Below are 16,871 nucleotides of genomic sequence, written 5' to 3'. Positions count from 1 at the left end.
ATAATTACAAAAGTTATCTCTGAGTAAATATATCACATTAGAAGAACTATAATAGTGTGCTGTATTTTACTTTTCAACATGAATTTTTTTTTCTTGTGTAATGAACTTTTCGTATTCTGCTTTATAAATTTTTTTATTTTTTTTCTGCAATTAACTTTCTGTATTTTGCTTTTTTAAGCTCCTGCATAATCATGACTTTTTATTTGGGTTCAGAATGTCCACCATAGCCTGCCAAATTTAAGTTTCACACAAAATTCTGTGTCCTTCTTTCCAGTCATACAAGATGGATTCCAATCCCAGTGGTCTTTGCCTCATCATAAACAATGTGGACTTCATGCAGGAAAGTAAACTGAAGAGCCGTGCTGGTTCAGATGTCGACTCTGACAAGATGAAGAAGCGATTTGAGGCACTTCATTTCAAAGTTTCTGTAAAGAGAAACTTAAAAGCCCAGGTAAAGTAATTTACTCTCATGATTAACTTGTTGCCCATGTGCTGATTTGCCCTGAAGATTTCAACTATTTCTCTACGAACATAAATATTGAAATGACTCTTAAATAGATATATGCTGCATGCTATAGTAGCAATGAGGGAGTACAACAACACGTTAACGTAAAACAGCAATGCTAAAAGAATACATTTTAGCTTGTTCCATTCAGATCATGCATTGATGTCTTAAGCCAGAGCTTTTGAGCCTTCTGTGTCTGCAACAAAGTTAAGTAAAGTAAGTGTGTCTGTGGCTTGTATGTTTCTCACAGTTGGCACTGAGTTGTTCTTAAGCTGGGTCACTTCATCTAGACTTTTGCTCAGGCTTTACCGGCTTGGCAAATGCTTCTTGAGGTGTTTCATTTTTTTAAGCTCTTGCACATCTTCAGTTTGCTATAGATACATAATTTAAGGGAGTGGTAAGGTGGCACAGTGGTAGTGCTGCTTCCTCGCAGTAAGGAGACCAGGGTTTGCATCCTGCACCCTCCCTGTGTGTACATAGTTTCATGTTCTCTCTGTGTCAGCTTGGATTTCCTCCAGTTGCACCAGTTTCCTCCCACAGTCCAAAGACTTGCTGGTTAGGTGGACTGGAGATACTAAACTAGCCCTAAAGCAGGGCTATTCATTTACAAATTCAGTTGGGACAGATTTTCAAACCCAGAAATTTAGCTGGGCCTGACATTTTCAGCAGCCGGTAAGCAGCAGATAATAACACCTTTTAAACCAACGCAAATGAATGTATTGAAAAACAAGTAATGTTTATTCATTGTTTCCTTTTTAAATTTTGTCACATCTGACACAGGCACATCAGATCTTCATTAAAAAACTATAACTGAACAGAATCTGAGGTTGTAGCAATACCTTTTTTCCACTTTTGAAATAAAGCATTCTACTGATTTCTGACCTAGGGACATCTCAAAGTGTATAAAAAACAAAAAAGTGCTCACTTTTAGCAATAACATTTGTTTACCCTTTGAAATAAAATAAATATTTTGACCCAGTCACATCACAAAGTGCATTTAACAGAATTAATAAGAACTATCAATGCTATCAAAGCTATCAGAGCACAAACCCATAACAAGTGATAACAGTGACTAACACACACATGAATACAATGTCTACTGCACACTGAGGGAACACAGGGTCATTTTAAATCACCACATGTGTTCTCAACAGTTCCTTTTTTTGTAAATGAAAAGGTGGCGGTACTCACAGTTGTGTTTGGATAAAGTTTGAGGTACTGTAGGGAATATAGAGGCAGAGAGTCCTAACACTACATGTTTTGTTTATTTTTGAAAAAAATTATATTTAAAATTTGAAATTGACAAACTATCAAGTATAATAATAATTCTTTACATTTATTTAGCACTTTTCTCACTACTCAAAGCGCTTTTCAAACTCCACGCATGGAGGACCTGGGTGGGACACAAACCCATGACTTCCTTGCTGTAAGACAGTGGTGCTACTATTTTGCCACATCCGTAGGTATACTGCACTGTGTAATAATGTACTTGATAGTTTCAAATTGCAAACACATAATCTCCAAAATCAGAATGTTAACTGCAGGTTAATAACAAGCTCTGCATTCTGCAAAAAAAGTTCTGTGGTCCTGCAAAGATATCAATGCTTAATTTGACAGACTTTTTTAAGAAAACACCAAATTTTTTGCATGTTTTCATCTAATACAGTCTTTTAATTATTTTGCTTTGATTGTCAATGGCTGATCGTCATCCTTGTAACAGCCATGAATCCACAGGATCAAAGCGTATGAGTGGAGGGCCAACCAATTGTATGAAGAGAAGTGCGGAAACAGTGCTGAGTAATGAGACTCTTTTTGGTTAAACAATTATATTAATTTTAGGGCTGGTGCATACACTCTCACAACGTGTACCTGCACACACCATGGTTGCATGGTTGCCACGCGTTCCCAGCATTCATTTGACTCATCCTCTGAGCATGTCCTCAGAAATTAACGCTATGCGTGCAAGTTGCACTACCAGCAAACAGTCAGGGGGCGCAGTGTTTACTATCTACATGTGACAGAAAGCCGCTTTGTGGATCTTACAAGATTGATGTGCCTGCTTCGATGCTTGCTGAATGGTGAAGTAAAATGCCGACATACAATTGCATTTGTGGTGCTTTTATATTCAAGTGTCACATATTCCTCACCGTAATGACACAATATATTTTAAAAGTCTCACATACCATCTTCTTTGCCATCCTTTTTTTTGCACCTTCACAACAGCATCAGAATGTACAGCAGCGTATTTCAGCCACAGAGAAACAATTTATGGACATTTGTGATTAAAGTGGAAATCTTGTAGTTTTTTTCATCATTAAAGTAGAACGTCCTAAACGTCATCTTAAAACTGACCCAGTTGTTAATCGCTACATGCTTCTGGGGATTCCTCCTGGACTGACAGCAGCGGCATGCAGCAATTGCCACACAGAACACATTTAATTTATGATAATCTGCTTCTCTGCACACTTAGAATCCTTAGATTTATAGTTGATTTCACTTACATGATGAAATGCATTCAAGTATGTATATTACATTTTACAGATAAATCATTAACTTCATTTAGGTAATGAATACTGTTAATAATTACACATGTAGGGGTGGCACGGTGGTGAGGCGGTAGCACTGCTGTCTTGCAGTAGGGAATCGATTCCCTGGTGTTCCCAGCCTGGATTTTGCATGTTTTTCTGGTGAGTTTCCACAGTATTCTCCAGTTTCTATCTAATGACATGAAGGTTTGTGGATTTGGTGATGCTAAAATGACACTAGTGTATATGTGTGCTTGTATTCACCTTGCGATGAGCCGATGCCCTGTCCAGGAATTTTTTCTGTCTTGTGCCTGTTGCATGCTGGAATGGGCGCATCCCTGGATTGATGAATGAAATCATTAAACATGCTTTTCAGAGATATTGTGGCAAGGTGTCCTCGGAATTTAATGGATGTTTCAGGCAATTCACAACACAGTGAAGCTGAACATTTTCTCACCTTGATGATATCTCGCATTGCCACCTGGTGGAGTATTCTCTGTATGTAGTCAATGCCATGACAAGGTGTTGCGGCCAAGGTGCCGGTACAACATACTGGTACGTACTATCCCAACAAAAAAAATCACTGTGTCGTAGAGTACTACAACCAAGACACACCGTATTGTGCTGCATTGTGGGTTAAATGTTGCCAGGCTATGCAGAGTGTTGCATTCATGGTTTGTATTACTGTAGGAATTTATGTAGAATTTTCTGAAGGCTCTTGAAATGTGTTTTTCTTGTTGTTTCTCTGCGTTTCTGGGGGGACCACTGGCTGTGCCACTCGTAGGTTGCTTCTGGGTCGCATGTGCCCTGTGGACCACCATCTGAATAACCCAGCTCTAGAATGTGGTTTTGTATGTGTGTTTGTGCATTCGCCCTGCGATGGACTGATGCCCTGTCCAGGATTTGATCCAGCCTTGCTCCCAATGCTAGCCAGAATAGGCTCTGGCATCATTCCCTGTTCAAGACTAAGTGGGTTAGAAATTGACTGACTCACATAATTTAAGAAAGAGAAGAATGTAAAGTGTATCTCGTTCTCCAAAATGAGTTCACATGTCATTCTAAGCCCCTTACACATCTTTAACTAGTCTTAAAGTATATGTTTTGTATTTCTTAAGTCAAAGTTATTCCTTCACAGTCAAGATATTTTTATTTGACAAGTGAAATTGTATTCTAATGTGTTTTATAAATGAAAAAAATACATCGCCTACTGTTTCATTTTAAAATGGATGTGAAGAGCACTGGGACTAAATGTGAAAACAAAAGCTCTAAAACTTACCGAAAATGTCCAGTTTCAAGCAGCAAAATCTGCTAAAGATTTTAACCTCGCTGATTTTATGGGGAAATATATGTAATTTAACCTCCACCTTGCACATCCTTCTTATTTGACTTTTTGGATCACACTACACTTTTGGATACTGTTTGGTTTTAATTAAAACTCTCTAACACTTTGAACCAACCCCTTGCTTACTGTGTGTGTCCTCATTTGCCCGGCTCGGGTATTTTATTGGCGGTTCCATGTTCAAGTGGCTAATCGAAGCAACTAGGGAGTATAGAGCCAAACAGGACTATCACACAACTATCAAAAAAAAGCTCAGGCCTCCATGTACTGTGAAGTAAATTATATTCATCCCCTTTTATCCTGTTATAGTTTATTATGTATGGAAGTGTAAAAACTGTGAGTGATCTTTGAAAATTTTTTTATTGATTCCATGGAAGAGAATGGGTAGGAATGTGAAGAACGCATCTGGTCTTCTTTTAAAATGACTGAATCTCAAGAATGTGTTTTGATTTTTGCAATTTTTTCTTTCTAAAAGTACATTAATGTGTTGTTTTGCAATGTGTGCATTGTCAAGACATGGTTCAATACTTTGTAACACTCTTAAATAGAAAATGGACAGATTTGGTAAATTTAAGAATTTTGTGTTCAAAGCACAAGAGAAGGATTGCCATTTTTAAAAAATTGCTTCACTTTAAAACACAGTTCTACAAGGAATATTAATGTACACCATGATTGTGAAGAAATAACTAAACCTTGTAATATACAAAAGTTATCCTGTAAATGGATAAATACATACATTTCATATTCATTCTTAATAAAACCAGTTGCTTACTAGTGTGGCAAAACCTTTCTAATCCCTGCACCTGTTTCAATTTGCATTGTTTCTTTAGGAAATAAAGAGAAGCGTGTTAGACCTGGCCAAAGAAGACCATACCAGCTTTGACTGCTGCATCGTTATTATTCTTTCACATGGAAGAGAGGTGATCTTTATAATAGAGGACATTACTCTGAAGCTTTGAGCTTTCTTGCTTTCTTATTAAACACCTTGAATTCAATATATTTTTTTCCAGGCAAAACACAGCCGTTTTCCAGGTGGGATCCATGGCATTGATGGCCTCTTTGTTACCATGGAGACACTTACAAGTTATTTTAATGGCCAGAATTGTCCTTCTCTTCAAGGCAAACCAAAAGTGTTTTTTGTCCAGGCTTGTGGTGGAGGTGGGCTCTGTTTGGTACTAATACATAAGGCACTCTCTATTGTTGCGTTGGCACAGTCAACAAAAGTATTTTCCATCATTTACTTCAGATGATAAAGATACAGGGTTTGACGTACCAGCAGATGAGTTTTCTTCTGCGAGCAGCCACCATAGTGGAGATGATCAGACAGATGCCGCACCTATGATGACAACAGTGAAGGAACTAGCAAGCTGTGATGAACCTGATGCCAGAACATCATTACCAAATTCCAGTGATATTTTAGTGTCCTACTCAACCTTTCCAGGTAAGCGGAACAAGTTGTTTCAAAGCTCCTTCACAATTGCTCACACATATGACATATTAACTGATCAAGTTATTATCTGCTGTATTTCAGATTGATCATGATAGAGTACTTAGAAAGAGAGATTATCTATTAGGCATTTCTATTTGTACAGTTGATTTTGCCAGTGGAATGTGACTGTCAACAAGTAGCATTAAGGCTTCTGAGCTAAAAGCACAGCAAACCACCTCCAGGCCTGGAGGCTTCTGTTACACTTGACTGTAGAAACATTGATCGTATGACTGTACATTAGTCTTATTGTTTGGGTTTTTTGATGATCAGGTCAGGTTGGGGAGCATGCACTGGTCCATTTTGCCACACCCACCACATGATGAAACTCCTCAGAATCCCGGTTGGCAACCCACAAGGCAGATATACGCTCCAGTCCCACCCTCCGGAAAAGTCCGCCTGTTTGCCACAGGTTTTACATGGGCGTCCCCTTGGCTTGGTCCAGCAGCTTGGGCAATGAGGATCCTGCATGCCACATCACCCTCAGGGAATCATGCCACATGGCTGTAGTGCCGTAACTGTCGGTTCCTAATGTGCCTCATTTGGGACTCTGTGAGCAGCTGCTCATTCGACACGAGGTCAAACCAGCATTACCAGAGGATTCTCTGAAAAGACACAGTACCAAAGGAGTACGGTCTCCATATCAGGTCACTGGATGCCGTCCATGACTCACAGTCATATAGCAAAACTGGAAACACCAGGACTCTAAAGACCTGGATGTTCATCCTCTTGCAAAAATATCGAGAGCGCTAGACACCCCTTTCCAGGGACCTCATGTACCCCCCATACTCTCCCAATCCATCTACTGACTTCTTAGGAAGAATCACCAGAGACATGAATGTTGCTGTCGAGGTAGGTAAACTTCTCGACAGGGTTCACACTCTCTTCTTAGACAGACACACTGCTAAAGATTGTGCCCAAGAGGTCATTAGAGGCCTGGATCTTGTTTTTTTATCCAGGACACTTGGAAGCCCAGGCACTCAGACTCCTCACTTAGTCTTTTGACAGCCCCAATCAGAGCCTCTACTGACTCCTCGAAGATCACAGCATTGTTGGCAAAGTTAAGATCACTACATCTTTCTTCACCAACAGATGCCCCACAGCCAATGTATCCCATGACCCTGCCCAACGCCCAGTCAATGCAACTATTGAACAGGGTATGAGCAAGAACATACCCCTGACGAACCCTAGAATCAACTGGGAAGAGTGAAGAGGTTCTACCTCCACTCTGCACAGCACTCACAGTACCAGTCTACAGGCTGGCCATGACATCCAGCAACTTAGGGGTCATTTCACGAAGTCTTAGGATGTTGCACAGGTCAACTCGATCAACTGAGTTGAATGCTTTACGAAAACTGGCAAAGGCTGCAAAGAAACTCATTCGATGAGAACACTCTGTACCAGGATGTGGTCGATGACAGACTTCTTAGGTGTCAAACCAGACTGCTCCGGTTATTGGTTGGTGAGTGATCATGGATCCTTTTAAGGATGACCCTAGTGAGGATCTTACCTGGCACTGAGAGCAGTGTTATCCCCCTGTAGCTGCCGCAATCCAGGCAGCCACCTTTCCCCTTCCAGATAGGCACAAGAAGTCCAATTTTCCAATCAGTTAAAATGATGCCAATCTTCCAAATGGAAGCAAAGATTGCTTGCAATACAAGGAGGATAGCCTTACCACCAGACTGGAGAAGTTCACCCTGTATACCAAAGATCCCTGCAGCCTTCCCTACCTTTAGCTGAAAATTATAGCAGCTTAGGTGACATCTTTCAAAGCCCCCACATGGTATTTGTGGGGTACAGTTGATTAGCTCCACACTTTACAGACTGTAGGCAGCATTTGGCAAGCTAAATCCCAAATTGCATGTCTCTCTATATTGGATAGTTTCTAGGAAGGTTCCCACCAGAAATTTGTTACTGAATGAAGGTAGAATTCTTAAATTCAGTAGGCAGTTTTATTTATATGAAATATGTGCTGAATCTGGATCACCGCTTTCTCCTTTTTGTGTTCCTCTAGGGTATGTCTCTTGGAGAGACACCAGTACAGGCTCCTGGTATGTGGAAACTTTGGATGCTGTCTTAGAAGAATATGCAGGTAGTGAAGACCTGGTTACAATGCTTATGATGGTGAGTATATAGCTGAAATGTAGGTCAGTTATACTCTAGTGTTACAAATGGGTAGTTTGACTTAATAAATGGTTGTAGAAAACATCTTGCTGGAATTAAAGGAGGCTTTAATGTATTCTACAAAGACTGCAATTCAATATTGTGTTGTTGGCAGTAATTATAGCGCTATGCTCCAACTATGCCTGAGACAAAAGAACTGATGAGATCAAAGTGAAACTGAAGCACTGAATCCAAAATGTCAGTCATCCTGGCACCCTTTATACTGCTTAGCAGCACATGCTGTGCATTAGCTGTCATAGGATCAGTTTGAAAATCAGTGAAAAAAAGAAAGAGGACATCAACCCCTAATTCTGTAACTTCAAGCCAATGCTTGTGGAGAATGTTGGTCCTGCCTCTTTCTTACCTTTGTTTGTGCTACAGAATGATTGTTGGCACTTTTGCCGAGGTGTATCCATGTTGTCTTCTGCTTTTAAACTCAAAATCAAGCTTCAGTAATCAGAAACCCATAAAAATTGTTGCTTTTCTAATGCCACTAGTACAAAGTCAAACCTTCAAATAACTAGCATTATAATTTAAAATCTCAGTCTCTAGATTTCAAAACAAAACAGTCAAAGAAGTCTCTTAAGGGGTTGAAAGTCACTTTGCTTCAATCCCAGGGCTGATTGGTTTTGTGTTATTTTTACCTGAGCTCAAGCTTGCCTTTTCACAGCTCCACATGACTGTTTCTTGATAATATTGTTCTAAACACCGTATTATAAAAAGTTGTGTTTGTGAATCATTGACCTTGTACTGGGAAGGACAAATTTCAGAAGCCACTGGTCAATAGGTCAGAGAGGGTTCAATAATCCTACTACTTCTAATACTGTTGGTGGCCATAAGTAGTTTTTTATGAGCTGTGGCATTTGTCCTAAAATAATATTTCAAAAAGGTATTTCTGCCTTTTTTATCAAACCTTGTTTCTGATAGATCTGCTCTGATTTTTTAAATGAATTAAGAGAAAAGTATAATGTCTACAAATAAAATACAAGGGTAAATCAAAGCAGTAAAAACAATATGAAAATTTTAAAGTAACTGCAAGCTGACACCATACAACTCATTTACAATTGCTTATAGTTAGCTTGAACATGCATAGTGCAGCACTCCACCATTGGTCTACTTGAAGCCAAGGTAAATGAACACGGACGCTCTGTTGTAAGATTATACCATTGTTGAACAACACACCATTGTGAAATTTCTTTGGGCAGAAGGCATGAAACCTGCTGAAATTCACCAAAGGATTTAGGCACAGGACGGAAGTGAAAAACGTATCAACTAATGGAAAGTTTATAAATATGGTGAAAGGTTTCAAGTGGGTAGAACAAGTGTAACCAATGAAGCTCGAACTGGTTGACCATCAACATCACACAAACAAGCCCATATTGACATGGCAAATGCTTTCATCAGAGATGACGGATGGATTACATTGTCCACTGTTGCTGCACGTTTGGATATCAGCTGTGGATTCAAGGATGTTAGTGTTATCAGTGTTGTTATAAATTGATAGAATCATCCATAAAAATCAGTTATCTCTGACAGGTTGTCAGTCTGCTTGAGGTGTAGTGTGACCACCCTCCAAGTCTCCAATAGTGATAATTGTAAATTTATTTCAATATGTTGAATGTTAATGTAGGAAGACTATAAGAAACATTACAGTAATTCAGGTAGTACCTGATAAAGGTAATAACAGTTTCATGTCTCACAAAGACATACAGATGTGGATAAAAATATTGGTACCCTTCCACTTTTTAAAACTCACAATTTTCTCAGAACAGAAGTTGAAACTAACAAAAGTATTTGACGTCTACGATTCTTTATTTCACTTTTAATAGGACAGATAGTTTGGTTTTGACTTATGACCGGATATACAGAATTATTTTAAATAATAAAGAATCAAAATGGCATAGAGACAAATATCAGTACCCTTAACCTAATATTTTGTAGCACAGCCTTTGAATCAATAACTGCCAACAAGCATTTTCTGTAGCTCTGAGTGTTTTTTCTGCACTTCTCTCCTTGTCATTTGCCACGTTCTTCTTGAGTTCCTTCAGGATGCCTTTTCCCAACTTTCAGATCTGTCAGGACTCATAGCAGGCCACTTTAGAATGGTGCAGTGTTTTCTTCAGATCTATTCTTGGATGCTTCTTGAGGTATATTCTGGGTCATTTATCCTGTTGGAGGACCCATGGCCTGCGACTGAAGCACAGCTTTCTAACATACTGTTTTCACTGAACATAGAGTTGTGTGAGCAACCAAAAACCTCCAATTTTGTTTCATCAGTTCAAAGGTCAGTCTTTCTGAAGGACTCTGTTTTGTCAACATGCATTTTAGCAAATTCCAGTTCTGCTTTTTTGTTCTCCTCTCCTTGAAATGGTGTGTTTCTGGATGTTTTACCACTATGCCAATTTTCTTTCAGACAGCGATGGATGGTGTGACTTGAAATGTATAAACTTTGTGCCTGAAGGTCAACTTGCATCTGTTTTGTTATCCTTGGTTCTTTCTCCATCATTCCAACAATCTTTCTCATTGATTTTGGTTTCAGTTTTTACTCTTGTGGTCATGCCCAGGGATGTAATCGAGAGCTACAGTGGTAACAGTAACATCTAGCTTTCTTGTAGCCATTTTGTTGACCATGCTTGGCTACTATCTTCTTTCTTTCCTTTTCAGGCAACTCTCTGCTCTTCTTTCTCTTTTCAGTGTTAGTGTGATGTAGTATTTTTTTTTCAATTTAAAGTGGCTGAATGAATAATTATAAGAATAAAGATACCTGTGATAATCATAGAAAGACATTAGCAATGTTGTGCAAGTTCACACTTCACAAGAACCAACTTAAAGTTCAGTTCACACAGATTAAAATGAATAAATTCAGATAGATAGATACTTTATTAATCCCAAGGGGAAATTCATGTTCATAGTTCACCATTTCAGTTTTGAATTAGTTCAAGTTCAGTTTATTTTGTATTTTTTAAGAAGTGACAATAAATTCACCCATGAGTTTACTTTTTTCAATCTTGCATGCCTTATATTAGCCGATTACAATGTACTTGAATAAAATACAATGATTATGAAGACTTTTTTATTTAAATACACTATATTGAGTTATACCCAGCAACAAACACATATAACCATATAAACTTATATCCTCCCAGTCAAAAAAAGAAATGAAATAGATGCAAGTATACATATAATTTCCAACTATTTCCAACCGTGTGACACAAATGGTGACTGCGGAACCAGCGTGTAGGTGAACTAACCGATTACGCTGTTGGTCAAATTATGCTGCAGGTCAAATTTCACATTACATATTGCATGTCCAATGGAGAAAAATATGAAGTGGCCTCGCGAAGTACGTTTTCCTAAAAGAAAAAGCGGAGCTTCACTGTGTGCTTGTGTCAATGGGGGTGCAGCTTAAGCACAAGCAGGCAAACACAGACAGGGCCTATATGATTTTAGGTTATTTTTTTCGAATACAAATAAATGGCAAAAAATGTGTACGAAATAAATATTTGTAAAAATCCACAATTTGTACTTATCCAAATACCATATTCAGATTCGTCTCCACCCGTATATTACAGGGTAAGGCAAAATGTTTAATCTGGACCGAAACCAGATGCAGAATGTCACATAAAACTGTGCTAGCGCATGTTCATGTTTTTCACTTGCAAATACGTTACATTAAGTTCACTGTTCTTAGAAAAATGAGCTTGTTCAATGAACACACTCTTTTGAACTAGTTCATGCACAACACTGGACATTAGAGTGCTTTACATACCACTCCAGAACAATTAGTTCTTATAACTTCTAAAGGGTTCCAATAATTTTGTTTAGGCCATTTTGGAAGGTCTTTGTAAGTTAATTAATAATTGAGTTCATTTTACAGCTTTTTTTTCTCCCTGAAATGCAACAACAACAACAACATTTATTTATATAGCACATTTTCATACAAATAATGTAGCTTAAAGTGCATGTATGGATAACCAAAGATCTTTTAAATTGTAATACTTTTGAGGATGTATGTTGCATTATTTGAATAAAAAGCACGGGTAACAATATTTTCAGCTATGTCTGTAAAGGGATAGGCTGGTAAGTGGTAGATTTAAGGCTTGACTGTTGTAGCAGAGATGTGTGAATCAATATTCAGGTAACTGTGAAATGTATACCACTAACGCTTTCTATGAATGGTGATTTGTCAGGACACCAGAATGAGAAGGAGCCAGATGTCTTGAATAAGGTAGCTGTCCACATCACATAAGAAGCAGATGTGCAGCCAACATGAGTGAAGGAGAGAGTGGTGCTGACAAAGAAGATTCGTGACATCATTCATTACATGTAGTTTCTAGTGGGTCTGTCTTGCATGAATACACTTGGGCATCAACTTCATTAATTATGTACCACACATTACATACACATATCGCCTTTGTAATATTTAGTATTCAGCATAGCTGATTTTCAAATTCAAGTTTTAGACACATTCGCCACAGCGAAAATTCTCCTAGAAGCAGCACTGCACTGCAAACTCATGTGAAAAAAAACATTGAATTTAAACTAAAATGAGGGTATGAAATTTTTCATTTTCAAATTCATTCCCGTTTTCTCTTCAAGAATAGATTACCAAAACATAACTGCATAACAAAATAAGAAGCGGTTTGAAGCATTACACTTGCAAAACACAGTGCACAGTACCTGGAATTATCATGGAGGAGTATCAGAAAATAGACTGAAACTAATGTCTAACTTGAAATGATCCTGGACAACAGCAGATGATCCAGACAATAACTACAGAAGGTATAATCAGATAGTAACACACATGATAACTGCTACAAAGTTACCGAGATTCATGGTCATGAAGACTCTTTGTAGTCACTCAATACTATTCTGCTTAAGCTACAAGATAACTTTACCCTCCTCATCTGTCCTCAAATTTTCTTGCATCTACATGTTCCTGGCCCTAAATTACAAGAAGCATTTTGTAGCAGTGGATGACTAATGAGACTTGCAAACTAAGCTTTTTTACATTTGTTTATTGATTTGTTGAGTCATTGTGATTCTTTAGATGTGGTGGTTGAACTCCAGAGCAGACTAACCGTCTGGGTACAGGTCTTGCTCGTCACACAATGAGCTGCTGTAGTAACAAATCCGTGTGGAGGATAGTAGCTCTTTCTCTCTTTGGCTAGATCAGTGCAAAACTGATTATGCACATAGTTCTCAGTGCAGGTTAATTTTCGATTTGTCTTTGCAACCATATATTTAACATCCTCAATAATCCTATTCAAGAAGATGCTGGTGTAGTTTGTAAGCATTATGTTAAAAATTCAGACGCAGCACTATTGTATTTTATTCAGCACACCATCCAATAAAAACCCATGGGAAGCCAGGAATACATAAGCCAGTTGGCTATGGGCTCATGGATTGTGCTACTGATAGGGTGGCCTGTGCTGTTGCTTTCTTACCTCCCTCATTTCTTCTTTGATTTTTGTTTTCTTTGCCTTTGCCTGCAGGTCACAGACAAAGTTTCACAGAACTCAGCCAAAGGAATCTACAAACAGATGCCAGGATCATTTAATTTCCTGCGTAAACACCTTTTCTTCAAGACGAGTGCCAGCATGTAGCTTTGTCAGACGCGTGTCCTGCACCTTCATGGGTGACTGTAGCAGCTGTGGCTTGACAACACACAATGCATTAAGAATCATTCTAATTTTTTTTTTTTTGGTTCCTAAAAAGTGTAGCTTTCTAATTTTGGAGGGTGAGTAATTATTTCCACTGAAAGGCCTGTTTTTCAGGTTCTCTACTCAGGTACGCTCTTGCACTACAGATACTTTTCTTTTTTGCTCCCAAAGATTGGTGCTTAGGTAAGGTAAGAACAGTGCTGCAGGTTATTTATATGAGAAAATTGGGAGGTCATCAGATTGACCAGCTGTGCTTCCCATCCATCAAATTTATAACCTGATATTAATGAAAGTTGTTTCATTAAATTTTAACCTGATATAAATGAAAGTCGTTTCTTTAACTATGAACAAGTACTAAGAAGAAGAACAAAAACATTACAATAGTACCTACCGTATGTCAGGATTCTGACCAGTGCTGTCCTAAGCAACTTAGAGACCATAAAATCCATAAACAACTCTGTGCTTTAAATCAGTTGAAATGGAGAAAAAAAACATTTTTTGTGTAATTCTATCATTTTTTTCAAAGCTACAGAATAGCATGCACAGTGAGTGGAGATTGCTGAAATTGGTTCAGTAGCCTAAGGCTGTAACTGGGTAGGTCTCTACCAGTTCTTGGCAAATGCCATTTTTTATTTTATATAGTGTTAATTAACTTTAAAAATCCTTATCCACAGTATCAGTGAAACACAAAATATCGACCCCTTGTGTATGATTGCAGACTGTATACTGTGTCTTAACACCATTTGGCGCTTGTTATATTACAGGTGTTGTTTTTCCTGGTTTCTAAAGCCTTTGCTACACTTGAGTTTAATTAATTTTTGAGTGATTTGTATAATTGCTTTTTGTAAATGACAAACAAAATAATTCTTTAAAAATTAAAAAAAATTTCAGCAATGAAATCTGCTGTCTGCCCAATTCCCTTAATGCTGCTGTTAAATGTAAGCCTTGTGATTTGGTTGATGGCTATGACTGCTTTATAGGTTGGGGGGCACTTTTTACAAGCCTAGCTTTTATTATAAAACTATCATATTATTAGTGCTGCATGATCCAATTGGGGTCATGGAGAAGTGTGGCTGACTTAGCAGCTTCTGGTTCGACCTTGCGAAACAAAAATACTTCAAATCTGGAAAATGAGAGGAAGCTGACTTTATATTTAGTAGAAATATTGGTAGTTAAAAGAAGAAAAGTCTTACAATCATTTCATTTATTAGTGTTTTGCAGCACTGGACAAAGAATGAAAATCACTTTGGGCTTCAGGTCATGTGCTTGAACAGAAGACTCAGAGTCTGAAGTCCTGCCATTACTAATCAAGCTACACATTGGCTCCTGGTAGAGTTTGATCTCACTCTGTCTTTCTGGTCTGATTTCTGGGTGAGTTTTCCATAAACTGAACTTGGTTTACGTAATCAATAGCTTGACATACACTGAATGCATACAACAGACAACAATGCCAATGAGAAACACTGAGCATATAGTATATTAGATCTTAGGATTCTGATGTGGGTCATGGCACTCACACTAGGATGGTTTATTCCCTCTGTTACACAATATAATCATCCTAGAAATTAGCTTTTAGGATTGATTTAGTTTTTCACTATCCATCCATCCATTATCCAACCCGCTATATCCTAACTACAGGGTCATGGGAGTCTTCTGGAGCCAATTCCAGCCAACATAGGGCGCAAGGCAGGAAACAAACCCCGGGCAGGGTGCCAGCCCACTGTAGAGTTTTTCACTATTATGCATCAAAACTGTTTTTAGCTCATCTGAAGCCTCCATTATAAAACTTTGCATGGATTTGATTGTGAAAATCATGTAAAATTCAAAAAAAGGAAAATACATATGCCCAAAAAATCGGCTTTATAAAACCTGGCATACACAGAGTTCAGGCTATACGATACACTGAGCATTCAGACAGTTACCTCATCAACAAGCCAGTCACGATGTATAGCACCGTCACGTCTGTTAAAGCTTCCTTGCCTCAAAATAAATGAATTGCAAGCTGACCCAGACCATCAAGACACAATGTTTACCAGTCACATCTTGGATGACTTGTGCATTAATAGAATGTAACTGCTTATGGTTAACAAAAGCAGCTTCGTTCTTGCTAGGTGCCGTTATTGCAATATGAGTGCAGTAAAGTGATCCAGTTACATTAGGAGAACCAGACACTGCCTCAAATTTTTTTTTATGTGGTCAAAAACTTATGTTTGACATATGCGCACCCCACACCACATAAAAACTGGATGAAATACTTTGCCGGTCGGGTTAATGTCTTCCATTACAGCAGGCACAACGGAGTTCACTTTGGCTGAGATATTCTTGACCTGTTGGCCAATTCCCTGAGAAGTGACAACAGGTAGCCAATAAAAACTGATGAAAAACCAAAAAAAGTTTTTCAGTTCAAATATGTAGCATTGGCCTTCTTAAAGGGAAACTAAAATAGTCTGTTAATCATATTCATTGTTTCTGAGGTGTAAAATGTTTGTCACATCAACAAACATAATAACAGCTTAGTTATATGAATTATTATATAAGTGAGTCATCATTTAGCTGCTTTGGCTGCATTTCCTTTTTTTTTCAAAGGTGTCCTCATTTCCAAGTTTGTCCAAAATGTTGCATATGCATGGGTCAGATTTGCCATAAATATACGACAAGTTTACTTTTACAAATCCTGACATTTGCGCACGTACACACATTTTGAGCCTCTTTTTGTGTTTACTCAAGCTTTATAAATGAGCCCCCTGGTGACAGTACGCGACCAGAAGTTTGGCTCCTCATCATGTCCTGATTGAGAGGTACATGGTAAGACCATCATCTCAGTCTTCTCAAACTTCAATTGGTGCAATAGCAAGATGCATACTAAACATCTGGTTGTGTCAGATGGCGCATCAAAAGTCATAGCTCAGACTTGTAGTGGAGAAAGGCCAGCAGATTTGACGTTCAGCCTGACAGTATGGTGTTTGGATTATAAAAATGATATCAGAGTACATGAACATTTTAGAAACACTCCAACTCCACACAAGTGGCAACAAGTTCGAGCGGAATGTTCTTGTCAAATGTAGACTGAACTTCTTACTTGCCTCTCTGACTGGCCAGACTTTTTTTTATTATATTAGTCAAATGATTATAAACATTATTCAGAAACAGAGAAATTCCATGGTTTTGTACTAAGAGATCAGAACTAAAG

The 16,871-nt window shown here is 38.2% G+C and overlaps 1 protein-coding gene across 1 annotated transcript in view; it reads left to right on the top strand.

Annotated features, from left to right (window-relative positions):
* casp9 (caspase 9, apoptosis-related cysteine peptidase) overlaps positions 1 to 14,575 on the top strand; it is a 52,012-nt gene extending 37,437 nt beyond the window's left edge. Inside the window, exons 6-11 of the mRNA XM_039755781.1 lie at positions 275 to 451; positions 5,200 to 5,289; positions 5,380 to 5,527; positions 5,616 to 5,810; positions 7,870 to 7,979; positions 13,514 to 14,575. Of these exons, the coding sequence (XP_039611715.1) occupies positions 275 to 451; positions 5,200 to 5,289; positions 5,380 to 5,527; positions 5,616 to 5,810; positions 7,870 to 7,979; positions 13,514 to 13,624 (831 nt within the window). The 3' untranslated portion in view covers positions 13,625 to 14,575. The remainder of the gene's footprint in view (positions 1 to 274; positions 452 to 5,199; positions 5,290 to 5,379; positions 5,528 to 5,615; positions 5,811 to 7,869; positions 7,980 to 13,513) is intronic.
* The last annotated feature ends 2,296 nt before the right edge of the window (positions 14,576 to 16,871 follow it).

Source organism: Polypterus senegalus, chromosome 6, assembly GCF_016835505.1.
Source record: "Polypterus senegalus isolate Bchr_013 chromosome 6, ASM1683550v1, whole genome shotgun sequence".
NCBI classification, from domain to species: Eukaryota; Metazoa; Chordata; class Cladistia; order Polypteriformes; family Polypteridae; genus Polypterus; species Polypterus senegalus.
The sequence above is the reverse complement of the archived record's forward strand: the minus strand, read 5'-3'. Positions and strand labels throughout refer to the sequence as shown.